At 39.7% G+C, this 15,478-nt stretch overlaps 1 protein-coding gene across 1 annotated transcript in view; it reads left to right on the forward strand.

Moving 5' to 3' along the window:
* The first annotated feature begins 120 nt into the window (after positions 1-120).
* Positions 121-15,478, forward strand: part of LOC101851844 (eukaryotic translation initiation factor 5B) — a 15,947-nt gene continuing 589 nt past the window's right edge. Inside the window, exons 1-8 of the mRNA XM_035971000.1 lie at positions 121-318; positions 4,494-4,617; positions 8,100-8,161; positions 9,111-9,176; positions 10,025-11,443; positions 11,917-12,135; positions 13,267-13,382; positions 15,253-15,473. Coding sequence (XP_035826893.1) covers positions 4,494-4,617; positions 8,100-8,161; positions 9,111-9,176; positions 10,025-11,443; positions 11,917-12,135; positions 13,267-13,382; positions 15,253-15,473 — 2,227 coding nt within the window. The 5' untranslated portion in view covers positions 121-318. The remainder of the gene's footprint in view (positions 319-4,493; positions 4,618-8,099; positions 8,162-9,110; positions 9,177-10,024; positions 11,444-11,916; positions 12,136-13,266; positions 13,383-15,252; positions 15,474-15,478) is intronic.

Here is a 15,478-nt window from a genome sequence, read left to right on the forward strand (position 1 = left end):
CAATAATCATTCAATATTTTCAGACAGCTTTTTGAAGTTAAAAAAAATTCAGAATGATAACATTGAAACTAGGCTAATGTTTACCGTAACATTCCGCGGGGAAAAATATGAAAACATTCAAAACATAGCCTTCGTCCTGAGTGACTGGGTGAACGAACGAAACACGAAATTTAAACTGCACTCACTCAGCACTATTCTCGGTATTCTGAGCCCTGCTGATCTCTCTGAGTCTCTCTCCTTTTGCCTTGTTTGCAGTTTACAGAGGCATTAGGCCTAGATCTTGATCTCTAGGTCTATCTGGCTAATGGTTGAACGAAAGTAAGTGCGCTAAATTCCGTGTAGTGTAATGCCAAACTCTGTTTTGTTTTCCACTTCTACTCTTTTGGCCAAATCGTCATGTGGACTTCTCCTTCTCAACTCTCTAAGATGATTTCTCTTCCTAAAGGCAACACAATTTTCATCTTTAATTAAATTTAATCTAGATCTAGATCTAGATCTAGATCTAGATATCTAGATTAGATCTAGAGTCTAGATTCTAGCAAAAGCTTTGTCAAATTCGTCTTAAACATTTGAATGCCTGCTCTAGATGTATGTCAGATTCTAATCATTAACTCTAGAATCTAGAGATCTAATCTAGATCTAGATTCTAGATCTCTACGTAAAAAGAGCTCCTACTCCGTGTTCACTCTCATCAATAAACACGCCGTGTTCACTCTGTCGCAATTTTAACACTTGAATCTAGTCACCTTTTATGTAAATGTAGTGAATACGTTAATATTAATGGCGCTGTGAACGTAGGCCTAGTTTGCAAGTTACGTTGTCGTTACAGTTACATGTATGTTCACGGCCCCCGAATTATCCAACATTCAACATTGGTACAAGACGTACAGAGGCACGACTGAAAATTATGGACCATGGTCGCTCAAAGTGAATGAGGAATAGCATAGGCATAGGAATACTCACGAATAAATATGCAGGGGTGGTCCGAATGCAACGGAGGGTGAAGGAGGGCACAGCGAAACAGCCGCAGTCAACAAGGCCTTCTTTCTTGCCAAGCGTGTAATTAATGCGACTTTCATCGTTTTCCCATGTGTGCGAACCCGGCAACGCTCGAAAATGTGAAAAAGATCATTCGAAAGAAACAAGGGAGAATGGAAAAAGGCCAATGTGGGGAGGGGGGTGAATATATTTTTAGCGGGTAAAGTTTATGGCCACCTCTATTCTCACCCGGGATGAGAATAGTGCTGGCGAGTCTTTTGGCTATTCTCACCCGGTGCGCGTTCACCGTTATAGCCTAGATCTAGGCCAACAAATTTTGCGTTCACCCTAAACCACAGAATTCTACACTGTGATAACAGAAAAATTGTAGAATTCTGTGCCGTGAACAAACGTTCCATTACAACTGTAGCCTACTAAAAGCGTACAATTTTGTCTGTTTGCAGTGGAGAGAGGAGTGGCGCGAGAACTTCCGGTCAAAACAAAATGGCGACCCACGTAGTTCGGCTCGATTCGAAAAGTAAAATATAGCGTAGCATCTTTGTAGACAACCAAATTAATTTACTTTTTTGTGTTTTAACATCATTTTTTAACTTTGTTTTGGTCAATTTGATCGTCCACATCGATAGACAGTATTCAGAAAGAGACAGAGAGAGAGGGGAGGAGTAGATCTTGCGAGAACTTCCGGGCAAAACAAAATGGCGACCCGCGTAGTTCGGGTCGATTCGAACAGTGAAATAGCCATAGCATCTTTGAAGATCATCATGATCAAATTAGCTTACTTTTGTGCTATATAACGTAATTTTTTCTTGGCTTTTATAAATTTGATCATCCACACCGATAGACAGTATTCCAAAATGAGGAAAAGCAGGTCTTGTTTCGCACCGGGTGAGAATAGCCTACGCTGGCAAGTCTCACCCGGGGTGAGGGGTAGATCGTTTTTCTATTTTCACCCCGGATGAGAATAGCCACTTCCAAAGTTTATGGTGTGAAGTGAGCAAGATCATTCTCTAGACTACAACAAATCTTAAATTCAGGATGCCATGAACTGGGGCTGGAACTATCTAAGGTATTAAAAAAATACCCAAGGGATACCCGACATTTCTATTGTCTTGTTGTGGAGAGGGGCGGGGGGTGTTTTTTCTTCTTATTTTTTTGTTGGTTTGTCTGTTTTATTTTCAAAATCATCAAAATTGGACACCACAAAGTAAGCATACACGCAATAATGGGGAAATTTCAAGACAATGATTGGCAATGGGTCTCGAACTCTTAATGAAGTCATGTCAATGACTTTGAGAAAATCAAAACATATTACACCTGCTGGACCGGGAAAGAGGGGGCCGATCATTTGAAATTTTTGTTTAATAAGCAAAAGTTTGTCCTCATGTTTTTCGCCAAGGCAAGTCCTCTCTGACGAAATCAATTCACCAGCCTTGGAGAACAGCCGTTCTGATTGCATGTTGCTGGAATAGCCGAAAGCTTTTTGGCTTCCTGGCTGAGTTCCGGAAAAGCTTTTCATATTGACATCATCGGGTCAGTGGATTGTCCTCTCCCTTTCTGGCCAGGAGCGATCTCAAAGTAGTACCGATTCAGTTGGACCTATGGCACTTGTTACAAGTGGCAGAGAGAAGTTTACCTATAGATTCTGATATGCTCCTCTGCTTGCACGTTGAAGGCTTGCCACAATTATTTATTTTTTTTGCCGGAGGTTCTGTTTCAGCAGCTGAAACCGATGGTGAGCCTGGTGTTTGATCATGTCTGTGTCCTTGTTTGTCTCTAATCACTGAAAGAAGGCGAGTTTTTATTTTTTCGTTGCGCCTTCACTTAAAGGAAGTCGTTTGAAACAGGGGTCGAGGATAGTTGATGCTGCCACAAAATACTTGTCCTCTGGTTGTGTGAAGCGCTTGCGAAGCTCACTCTGTAAAAGAACCGCCAGTGGCCAATTCGATCAAGTTACTGAATCGACTAAGAGAGCTCAGTATTGATCGATAAGTACTCAGTACTTAATATAAGGTTCGAACGAAGGGACGTAATTTAAGTACATTTGCATAGGATTTAAGGAAGGGGAGTAGAAAACCTGGGGGTACCCGACACCAATACCCGGATAGCCGGTTTTGAGCTCTTTACCCGGGTACTTGCCTCACCTTACCTGGAATGTCATAATGTAACCTGCAAACTACGTTCATGACGCCATTCTCCGCAAATCGTGGTGGGGGGGGGGATATACATGCCCTGGCCCTGTAATCCTTACCGAGGAGGAAATCTGGTTAGGGGAAGGAGGGACAGGCGCTTCTGTCTATTTTTCCCCTTATTTCATGTGGAAAATTGTGTGCAATGAGATTTCTTGAAATGAAGACAGTCAGGTTTTGTGGCCACATCTGCATGTTCTGCGGTAAAAAAATGCAGCAGCTTAGTGCCCAAAAGTAGTGCACCTGTGTGCTGTGGGGTGGAAATTATAAGTTACGCTAACCAAATTATGGGGGAAAATGTGGGTGTATGCCCCTCCCCAATTTTTTTATATATATACCTCAAGGAGGCATGCCCCACTGAAACCCCCTTAATTTGTCCAAAGTCCAAAGCAGGGAAATAAAGAAAATCACCATGCAGTTAGGCTTAGCACAATACTTTCGAATATTAAAAACCATATCGGTCCCAATGTTCTACTACTATTAAGTTTGAAATTTTGGAAGGACTTCCTTCCGTAACGAGCGACCACCCCAATAAACAAATAAAGAAGAGACCTAACTATCCTTAACCCTGAACCAGCCCCTACAATTATCCCTAACCCTAACCCTCTATTCTACTCTGTTTCTCATAGTGGTCGCTTGTTACAGATTTCCTTCTGAAATTTTCTTGAAAGTAATTGTGAATAAAATCATCTGAAAGCTGATTTGTTTGCCTTGCTTTCAATGAAATAGATATCCATCTTGAATAGAACTCGAGATGTTTGCGATTGAAGGAAGTTAGGTCGCCTAGTTTCAGTGGTGAAAATAGCAAGAAAATGGCCGCCAAAGTTTGGTAACTCCAATAGCTAAAGAGTCATTGAAAACAGAAAAGTGACATATTTTTTTTCCTTAAATTGATGTTTTTCCATAAAATTCACGTGGAAATGTGTTTTTATGGATGTAAAAAAGAGGTTTCGGCAAAAAGAAAAATTTGATAAAAATTTCCAAACTGGCAGAAAAATGCGTTATCTCTGAATATATCAGTATTTTGACAAGCGCCTGATTTCACAGTGCTACTTCACAAATGATTTACTCAACAGTTTTAGTGTGTGTTATCTGCAGCAAAAATTACTGTGTTCTTGATCCCCAAAGCAGTGCATCTCTGTGTGCTGCAGAGAAAGTAAAATTATACCCTTTTTATTGTTGCTGTAAGTTAGTTAACTTCAAGTGCTTTGTAAACCAGTCCTATTCCTAATTTGAAGGCCGATAAATTAAGTCAATGATGATATTGGGATCCTTTTATTGTTCAATTTTATATGTTATTTTTCACAGATGAAGAGAGTAACTCGACGAGGAAGGACTCGAGGTCATGCAGATGCACCTGCAGAAGATGAAATTGGGAGAGACCAAGAGAATGAAAATGAAATGAACTTGAAGGAACAACGTTTATTAGAAGGTTAGTTGCCTTTTATGTGTCAATTACTTGCATAAAGAATTTATTGTATGCAAAATGAGGTTAACAATGTCTGCAATGTAGGAGTGATTATAGCTTTTAAAACTCTTTTAAATTGCTAGCCGAAAATGTAAGGTTGATTTCGAATGGGGAACTTTTTAATCTCAGTATTGCATTAATTGTTGACCCCTCCGTCTGTCTCTGTGATATTGTGTCCACTTCTGCCTGTGTTTGCTTTGACCTGGTAGACAATGCCAAAGCAGCCCTCCTCCTTGATGATCTGAACTGTGTTCATGTCAAGGTGATGTAAAACAGTTGCAATAATTTTTATAAATAAAAAGGGGAAAAAAACAGTGAGGGAAAGCTTTAGTTGATTTCTAAGACTACTTTTTTGGTTTGTATGTCTTAAAAGTTTGTTTGCCTCCAGCTGGCTCTAAAAAAATGGTCTTAGATATTTAAGTCATTAAATATATTCTATGATAAAAGCATGGCTGTTCCCGAGCGGAGCGCTTAGTTACCTGAGGAATTGACCCGGTCAGTCATGCCGCGCCCGGGTGGTCACGGAGGTCACTTTGACCTTTGGTCTGCGAGTGAACTGTTGTGACGTAACAATTTTTATAGTTTAATTGCTTCATTGTGACTTTTCCTATAAAAACAAATCAACGTGAAATTACTATCAACAGATAGATGCATTCTTGGACTGTACAGCAAATAACTTTTTATTGGTATTATTAGCAGGGTACCCTTTAAAACATGGCCGCAATTGAGGGCATCTATGGGGGAAATTGTTTCATAGGTCTACTTTTTGAATTTATGATATTTTAAAATGTGTACTACAGATCTCTAAAATAATCAGGGGTATACAACAGTGACATGATGAACTTTCAGAAACACTTACTTTTGGTTTGATTCATTCAGAAATGGGGAAATTGTAGAAGATTTACCACTGTCAAATAATTAAATGAGAGATTTTTCGTTGTTTCCTCACAGTTTTCACAAATATGGAACTTGTAGAAGGTTCACTGCTATCAAGTTCCATGAAACAAGAGTTTCCTTGTTGTCTCCTCACGGCTAGAGCTGCTTTCACATTCACAAACACATAACATGTGAATACATGTACTTATAACAATAATTGCAAAAGAGTCACAGACTAGTTGTCTTCTTCTTTTTTCCTTTCAAAGGTGCTGCCTAGGCGCGGACGCATTTTGCGGTCTGTGGGCTTCAGTAACAGTTTTCAACTGTTTCCCTTTCTTTAATTCCCACTGTCCTCTTCTCCAGTTTTGCGATGCTGGAGTACACAAGTTTGCCACCCTGCTCGCCCATTAAACCCAGGCCAAATCCATATCCCTAAATAAAAGGCAGACAGTGGTGCTCTAATATGAGTTGTTTGACTGCGTTTGGAAATAATCGTCAGTACAGCTTCAAATATGCACAAATTGCTGTTCCTATAATGTCAGTTTCTTGTATTTTAGGTGTGTGAGAAATGAGGTGGTGTACTTCAGCATAGCTGTTGTTTAATAAATCAGATTTATGTCTGATTGCGTGGGCTGCGTCTATGATGTTTTGGTTAGATGTAAGAGCCGCAGTGTGTGTGTAAATGTGTTTTGTGATGTTTGTGTACACTGGGCGCTTCAAGTATTGGTGACAATGGTTTCCCATCAGAGATCGACTATGGTAAGGTCTCCAGCTGTGTTAACTTTCTTAAATACTTTTTTGCGCTGCAGATAGAGTTGCTTCTCGAATTTGTTTCCTTGAGTGTATATGTTCTGTACACATTAATTTGTTGAACATTTCACAGGGATGTGTGTCTGCACTATCTTTGTCCACGTTTGCGCGATAGAATACGAGTAAGTCATTTTTTTAAACTTAAATATCTGCTCTGGTTTGCCTCCTTAACTTTTTTACTTCTGGCCCTCGCATGTTCTACACGGGGTTATTTTTTAACCCGCAAGGTGTAGTTTCCGGAGTGTTTCATTTTCCCTCTTGTAGCAGACTCTCCTAACACTTGTCGATAAAGAGTCGGGGAAAGTGAAAGCGGGACCTCCGGTGAATACCACGCGGGGCAGCACGGCGGCCGCGAAAATATTACAGGCTGAAGTAACAAAACTTGCCGTCCTGTTAAAGTTTTCCAGTGAATCTAAACAATTTTTTCAAAAATAACCTCCTTACTGACTCTTGATACGGCAGATAAAAAAAGGATAACAATCTGCGTTTCACAAATGGAAAAAAATCCTGATCTTTGTAGCAATCCAAAAAATACGTGCACCACTAGGTAGGGTTAAGTACAGAGGCAGTGTGTGAACACGATTAGAACTAGAACCAAACTAAAGGATGTAGGTTATTTGGGATAGTCTGGGCTTTCATTTGATACCTCACACACCCATAGTGATAGATAAGAGAGGACATTTACAGGGGTCTAAATCAAGTGAAAATTACAGACTTCTACCCAAAATCGGCTAACAGCGCTATTGCCTAGGAAGTGATGCGTAGCCCGATTGTCAGGTGGGATTTATGACCCCTGGAGGTCAGCGGATGGGTTAAACTAAGTGCTCCGGAAGGATAGTAGAACTGAACAGCTGTGTAAGGTTATGCTGATGTCTTTCTGATTTGTAAAAGATTTCGAATTTTTAAAGAAATTAAATTTGCTATGCCCATTTTTTTTTTTTTGGTGCTCAGACAGGATTATTAGGGATGAGAAATTGATAACTTTTCTCTTCTAATGATCACAATTCCAAAATAGTTATGTCTGGCTCGTATCTTGGGGAAGTTTTTAAGAGGGAAAGTGAGGCTTTCTTTTCAGTTGTCAGGAGCAGGGCTGGTGATTTGTCCTGCAGGCCTCCTGATTCAGCAGGTGCACAACTTTGCCTACAATTACAACATTGGTATGCTTTTATAATGTTGTATAAATATATTGTGCAGAAAGTGGAGACGAAAGCCAAAAATGACATGACATTGTTAGAGAGCAGGAAAGGAGGGGAACGAGAAAATTTTAGAAAATAAAATTGTCCATCTTTGTCAGGTTTCCAACCTGGGGCCTATTGAATGAGAGTCGAACATGAAAGCTCCATTTTCACCTCTCTTTACTTGTCATTACGGATATATATATATATGAGCTTTTGTTAAAATGCATTTTGTTGTTGACTGGTTTGTTAAATTAAATGTGTTCAGACCTGTTTCAATGGGTTTTTGGTGGGTGCTGTGGTGTGGTTTGCTCCATCTTTCCTATCAAACATCTGTCGTCCTTATCTCCCCTCATTCTTTTTTGTGTATGTTACTGTCTTGTAACACGTAATCTATTCTTTGGCACTTTTATGACCTTATTGTGTTGCAAGTGCTGTAACACTTTTAATAAAACTAAAAAATCCTGTTTCAGTGTTTGTCTTGTAAGTCTACACTGCTGTTTGCCTCATGTTAAGTTTACACATGTGTGAATTGTATGCATCGGTATAGTCTTATGGATTTCTTTTGCAATGTTTCTAATACAGCAGCCGGCATAGATCACAAGACAGCGTTGGGAATGTCAGAAGAAGAACGAAAGGGGATTATGGTGAGTGCACGCTTAGCAAATTTTCATTTATTGTTTAAGGAAGCAAGTGACCAACCTGCCCATCTTCAAAAATTAGTGCTGGATGTTCCCAGCGAAACTGAGTTCTGGTACTTTATCAGTACTAGGTGTCGAGTTCCGCCAGTACTTGGACTGAGAACAGATGTCAGACGCTCTTAACGTCTAGTGTTTCCACTTCTGCATTCTGCGCCCCCCCCCCCAACCTATCGCATTTATGTGTTGACAATTTTTTTTTTAAATTTCGGGGAATGTTGGTTCTTTACTCACATGTGATATTTCAACTATAACGGAAGCAGTATCGATTTGGCATTCCGGCTTGGGACATTCTCAAGGTCTACTTTCACTTTTGTTTCCACTTAGGGCTTTGTGCTGTGCATCTGGACGTCAAAGCTTCAACACACTGCACAGTAAATGGGGTTTTAGTTCCAAGGGCACATCACCCGTTGTGTTAAGCACTTGGTGTGAGCACCTTCCCAGAGCCAGTACCACTTGCTTCCCTGTACCAGTATTGGTGGCCTGGTGCCGGTACTGACTACTGCCTATGGTAGTCCCGGGAATTCCGGTACTGGGTACCAGTACCTGCCCCACCTTACCAAATGTACTTCTCCAATAGTAGCGACCTAAATTTTGTCACATTTATATACAGGCTTGATTCACATTGCTACGGAAAAGCCACCTCACCTGTCGTAACAATCCTCTCCTGCATCATGTAATAATGATTGGTCACAGTCCATGTAATGATCAAGTTTTCAGTGATGTGTTTACAGTGAGTGTGTGTTCATGCTTTAATTTTTCCTTTGACTTCAGACTGTGGTCATGAAGTAAGAATTGTTTTGATGTGTATAATTGAATCTACTGAGATCGTTGTAGCTTACTTTTTCTAGGTTATTATTCTGTTGACTTTGCTTTTGCTTTTGACTTTCCTGTGCAGAAAGCAATCCTTGAAAGTACAGGTCACGTAGAAGAAGATTTGGAATCAATGCCTGAACAGAGCAAGGTATGCCTAATATTAAAAGTTTTGTTTTTTCATACTTCTCTTGTTTCATGTAGTTTTTCTCCTTGGTTTATTTTAATTTTCAAGTTAAGGTTAAAGGTTAGATTCCTTTCTTCTGTTTTGCACGCCTTATTTACCTCTGTGAACTTGTGTTACTGAAGAAAGCTGAAGCTCTTTACCTTTGGGTTGGGGGGGGGGGGGACTGGGAAAAGCCACGTCTCTTTTTACTTGTAATTTGTAAGTGCACATTCATCAGCAGTGGGATTATGAACAACTATGATTAAGGAAAAGAAATTACCCAGACGCATCGCGCACAATTGAGGTATTAGGACTTTTAGTCAGGATTAGAGTGAGAAATATGAAAGGGATATTAAATGTGTAATTTTTTTATATTAAATTGACCTGTAAGAAATTAGCTTTGTTAATAAAGTCATGTATCAGTGTATGTGAGTGGGAGCATGTGGCGTCTTGTGTTATATTTTTGTACTCAGGTGTAAAAACAAACTATTGTATTGTTGTATAGCAGCTGAAAAGATTGCATGTTCAGAGATCCTTTTTGAATTTTAATACACACATGTATGCATCCTGCCCAAATACAGCCTTGTTGATATTTTAGATCAGTAAATTGATTGGGAGTGTATATCTTGGTATTCCGTAAGGCCTTTACACCTGCAGCTAACGACTTTTTGATGAGCCCACGGATAAGGATTTTGGACATTGAAGATCCACGGTTCAAAGAGTTAATAATAGCCGTAAAATATTAATGTTTCATATTTGTATCATAAAATATGTATGTTTTTGCATATCTGTACATGATGAACATGATTTGTTTATTTGTGTCTTTAAAAAAGGGAAAGGACATGACAGATGAGCCAGAAAGATCAGGGATTGCTTCTGAATTACCGAAAGATGCATCAACTAGTATTGGTCAAACAGAACAACGGTCTGAAGAAGCAGAGAAAGAAGACTCTGGGATGGCTCGTAAGGACAAAAAGAAAGCAGCTGTTCAGATAATTGAAGAAATTAAGCAGCTGGATGACCAGGTGCAAGAGAGTAAAAGCGAAAGAAAAAGAGTTAAGGTTAACAGAAGCAAAGAGGCGATGGAGTGGCGCAGAAGTTCGAAGGTAAAAAAACAGTGGAATTGGTCTCCAAGTGAAGAATTCAAACAAGATGATGAAAGGGAAGCCATGAAGCACAAGGAGAAAAATAAGGAAGAAGAACAGGAAAAGAGTGATGAGAAGGATGCTTTTGATGGTACAGTAGAGACTTTCCTGGAAGGAGAGTTTTCTGAGATTAGGACATCGGGCCAGGCATTTCCAGAACAGGCTGCAGAAGAAAGAGAAGCTGAGGATGTAGACACTGATATGATGCTGCTGAAAAATATTAAGAGGAGCAAACGAAGGGCCAAGCAGAAGAAAAGAAAGATGACAATAGAATCTGATAATGAGGACGTTGAAGAAGCAGAAGATGCACCACTCAGCAATAATGCTGGGAGTGATATAGATGTTATGTCAAAGCCAGTAGCTACCCCGGCAACCATTCTGGAAAATGTTAAGGAGAACAGAGGAAGGGCCAAACAAGGACAAGGAAGAAAGATGACGATAGAATCTGATAATGAGGACATTGAAACAGCTGGAGATACATCACTCAGTAATAATGCTGGGAGTGATACAGGTCCTATGTCAAAGCCAGTAGCATCCCCGGCAACCATTCTGAAAAATGTTAGGGAGAGCAGAGAAAGGGCCAAGCAGAAGAAAAGAAAGATGACAATAGAATCTGATGATGAGGATATTGAGGAAGCAGTAGATGCAACACTCAGTAAAGATGCTGAGAGTGTTGTTATTTCTAAGTCAGTAGCATCCCGGGCAACCATTCTGAAAAATGTTAATGAGACGAGAAGAAGGACCAAACAAGGACAAGGAAGAAAGATGACAATAGAATCTGATGATGAGGACATTGAAACAGCTGGAGATACAACACTCAGTAATGATGCTGGGAGTGATACAGATGTTATGTCAAAGCCAGTAGCTACCCCGCCAACCATTCTGAAAAATGTTAATGAGAGAAGGGCCAAACAAGGGCAAGGAAGAAAGATAATAGAATCTGATGATGAGGATGTTGAAACAGCCGGAGATACAACACTCAGTAATGATGCTGGGAGTGATACAGATGTTATGTCAAAGCCAGTAGCGTCCCCGGCAACCATTCTGAAGAATAAGATTGAAGAAGTGGTTTACTCAGCGTATGGTGGCTGTGAGAAAGTAGAGGATGTAAGTATTGAGGTGATGTTTTAAAAAAATGTGTCCTTGTTAAGTGTGACTGTCCCACGTGCTTAATGAATTATGTGAGAGCTGTGTGGGTTTTCTTCATTTTGGTCTTTTGTTTAAGTTCTATTTTCCTTTGTAAGGTGTCAATGGGCAGCATGACTTGCTCACTAGGAGAAGAGTGTTAATATATGATTTGTTTGGAAGTACTCAGATACAGAGAATGGAATGCAATATGTGTGAAGATCAATTTGATGGAAGAAAAAGTAAGTTAAAAGAGGCTTTATTTTTTCATCATAGATGGGTTTTATTTTTGGTTGTAAAAAGCAAATGCTAAACTCAGTTGAAAATTAGTAAAAGTGTTTGTTTTTTTATTATTTTTTTTTTAATTTGTGCAATTGTCAAACTTTAGTGCCCCTTTCACCACTGTAAGGTTATTATTTCTACAGGAAGAGGGCATTTTTCTTTTGATATTTCAGAAATCTGTAGGTCCTGGTGTGACTGAGATCCCGGACTCATCTTCTGAAAATGAAGCATCATGTGCCAGTGGACAATTCCTTCTTGACGACCAGGAGACACAGGCACCAGATGACTTTGGCTTAACTAGAGAGACAGACATGGACTCTGATGATATGAACTTGGCTGGGGATGTAGACGACAAAAGAGGCTGCTCTGGTCAAGACCAGGACACAACCTTGGTATGGTGTTGCTCATCTATTGCCCAGCTCCTTTCCATTTAGTTGAGAACTGTAGGCAATAGGGGGATGTCAATTTCAGGGAGCAATGATCTATTGAATATTTAAAATATGTAAAATTATTGTGTAAGATTGGTTTGAATTGTCAATATTACAACATGTGATATTCAGTTGTATAATCTGAAAGATTCATAAGTTTTTGGTATCGCCTGGTCATTACATTTCGATAGGATTGAACAAATACACCAATTCAAATATCTAGGGGCAAAAATCACAGATGATGGAAGAAGTAAAAAAGATATAACTGTAAGAACAGAAAATGCTAAAATAAGATTCTGCCAAATGTACAAAGTATTTAAATCCAGGCAGCTATCTCTCACTTTTAGAAAAGAAAATGCTGGAATGCTACATTTTCCCCATATTCCTAAATTGCATTGAGACCTGGACTTTGACAAAAAAAAGAAGAAAACAAAATGACTGTGTTTGAAATGAGGTGCCACTGTAGAATGGCCAGAATAAATTGGAAAGCAACAAAGACGAGCAATGAGGGGTGTCAGAAGATTCTCCACACAGGGCAAACCCTGCTGAATCAAATAAAATGTAGGGAAATACAATACTTGGGCCACTTAAAACAACACCAGACCATTGTGAAAGAGTTACTTGAAGGATGTAGGGGCGGAGAGCCAGGGGAAGACAAAGAGTAACATGAATGGACAACATGAAAAATGGACTGGCCTGGATATAAACGAACAAAACAAAACTGGATATCAAAATGTGCAACAGCAGCTCATGGCCGTGAAGGGTGGAGTATCATTACATGTCAACCTCTGAGTCAGAGATGACACATCCAGGTGACATCTGGCTGAAAATTTCCTTACATCTTGATGTACTTTTTAAAAAATGCTTATGTCATGGACTACTGAAATTACGACTTTAAGAGCTCAATTGCTGTTAATGTGTTTGCCAATTTTGGTGTGTTATACTTGAACTTAAAGGGAGCAGCGAAAATGTAGTTTTCTGAAGAAAAGGAAAAGTCCGCAAAAATATACTTTGTATTCTCTCCCACTATAGATAATAGAAGATTCCCCTATATTATTTTTGTTTATGCAATCTATTTTTGTCTTGTTTTATCAGCAGAAGGACCAGGAAGAATGTATGAGCCAGACTCTTCAGCCTAGCATAGAGATTGGGCAAGAGACCCAAGTGTATGACCTCCAGCAGCCAGTTGTGCTAGCTTCCAACACAGACAGGTTCGTTCCTCCAGGGTGTGGCCAGAGGTTTTGTTGAAAGTGTTTGTGTTAGCACTTTACAGTCACAGAGCCAGCAGTACAAAATGCCCCATCTGGTCGCCGAGCCAGGAGAGCGACTGCAGCGGACTTCTCGGGCGTGGGGCAGAAATGAATAGAATGGATAATTTTCTCCAACGCATTATAGGGCCAAGTGACCGCAGAGTGTTAAATGGTTTTGTAACGCTCGTGTTGAATTCCCTCCATTACTCTTTAGCTGCTTCAGTGACTCCAGTTGAATTGGTCGCTTATAAGCACAAGGGGGCTATCCCGAAAAATGCTGTTTTGAGAAAAATCGAAGGTAAAATTTTTGCCCATTGTTCAGTTTCTTTAAAAGACAAGGAGAGTTTTCTCTATAACCAAACAAAATACATACCAATGAAACCAAACTTCTCATGTAGGTAGGGCAATGCCCACTTTTGGTGTAGGTCAAGATTTCTGGAAACCCCCGAAATCTGGGTTAGCCCGATTGTCCTTAACAGCGATCAATTGTAAAATCTGGTGTAATGTGGGTTGTAGGAGCTCTGATTAAGTTGGGTTTTTTCCCTTGGATCAAGAAAACTACTATTCACCTGCTGTATACTTTCTACTGAATTAAATCCTGGTTTTAAAGGTAAAAATGTAGCTGCTTTTTTTTTTCATATTGTGACCTATGCACTGGGACATTGGTTGATGTAAATTTATCATCATAAGTCGGACCCTGCTAACTTGGAAACTGCCAAGTTTTCATAGAACTGACTGGTCTTGCAGAGGATAGTAATGTGCGGCAGAACTGTTGAAAATCGCATTTATTTTCCTTTCATTTCTTACTTATGATTTCACTCTTTTTACTGTTCATACAAAGGAAAAAATCAGATTGTAGCTTTGGGGGCTCTCCTGGCCTAGAGGTTAAAGTGTTCGCCTCTCATTCAAAGGTCCCGGGTTGGAATCGGAGTAACGCCAAAAAAAGTATTGTCTCTAAAATTGTCTCCTTTCATATCCTTTCCTGCTTTCTTGCAATGTTCTGTCGTCTGCTTTCGTCTCCACTTTCTGCCCCACCCCTTCACCTCCTTTACGTCTTTCTACAGCCTTTCTACTGCTACTCCTTGGCTCTTTCTTACTGCTGTCTTTCAGCCACACCCCTGATCTTATTGTAGGAAAGATCTACACCTTGCCTTCCCGGACACGGGCAAAAAATCTTAGAGGTCTCGTGTGCAAATAGCGCACTTTAAAGATCCCTTGGTGGTCTAAAATCGAAAAGAGTAGGCTTTGGCCGCCACCCGTGCAAAATTCAAAATTTTCTACCAATTAAAAATGTTGGCGTGCCCCGCGCGCTCATATTTAATTACCGTATGCAGTTACGAGCACTGTAAAATACTTACCGAAAAAAATAATAATATAAATAAATAAATAATTGTAGCTTTGCCAGGTGATTCAAATCATTCTCATATAATTCTGCTTACTTCCTGTTACAACAGTGAAAAGCATTATATTTACACATCATAGCGTAAAAGTTAAGATTATGTCACAATTTTTTTCATAGTTGCTCATTCCATGATGGCTACCACTAGGCATTGTCAGATCCACCCTGAAAGATATGTATCTTTGTTCATGTAGATATGAATGCTTGGGGTTTTTTGGAGGGGAGGTGGTTGGTTGTTGTTTCTAGGAATGTTTATAACTTCTGGGTTGAGTTTGAAAGTGCTTATAAAGACATTTTTCAAAACGGAAATCAAGATATAGGTAAATCAGATTATCTGGCATTGTCTGTTTAAATAAACTTTTATAAAAAATGTATCTATTTCTTGGGTAATTCACTTCATGTTTTTCATCTCACTGCCAATGTCCTTTACAGTGAGGAATCGGATCTTGAAGAAGTAAGCCTGATTCAGGAGGTGCCAGATTCCCAGACTGTCTGTGAGACTCAGTGGTCAGTATTGTCCCCAACAGCTGAGTCACAGGCAGAGAAACTATCTCAAGCAAAGCAGCAATGGGCAGACAAGTCGTCATGTAAGGTGTCACAAACAGACGTAAGAGAAGCGGTCTCTAGCGATGAGATGTCAGGACACAACAACAGCTCT

The sequence above is a fragment of the Aplysia californica genome, unplaced genomic scaffold, assembly GCF_000002075.1.
Source record: "Aplysia californica isolate F4 #8 unplaced genomic scaffold, AplCal3.0 scaffold00015, whole genome shotgun sequence".
Lineage (NCBI taxonomy): Eukaryota > Metazoa > Mollusca > Gastropoda > Aplysiida > Aplysiidae > Aplysia > Aplysia californica.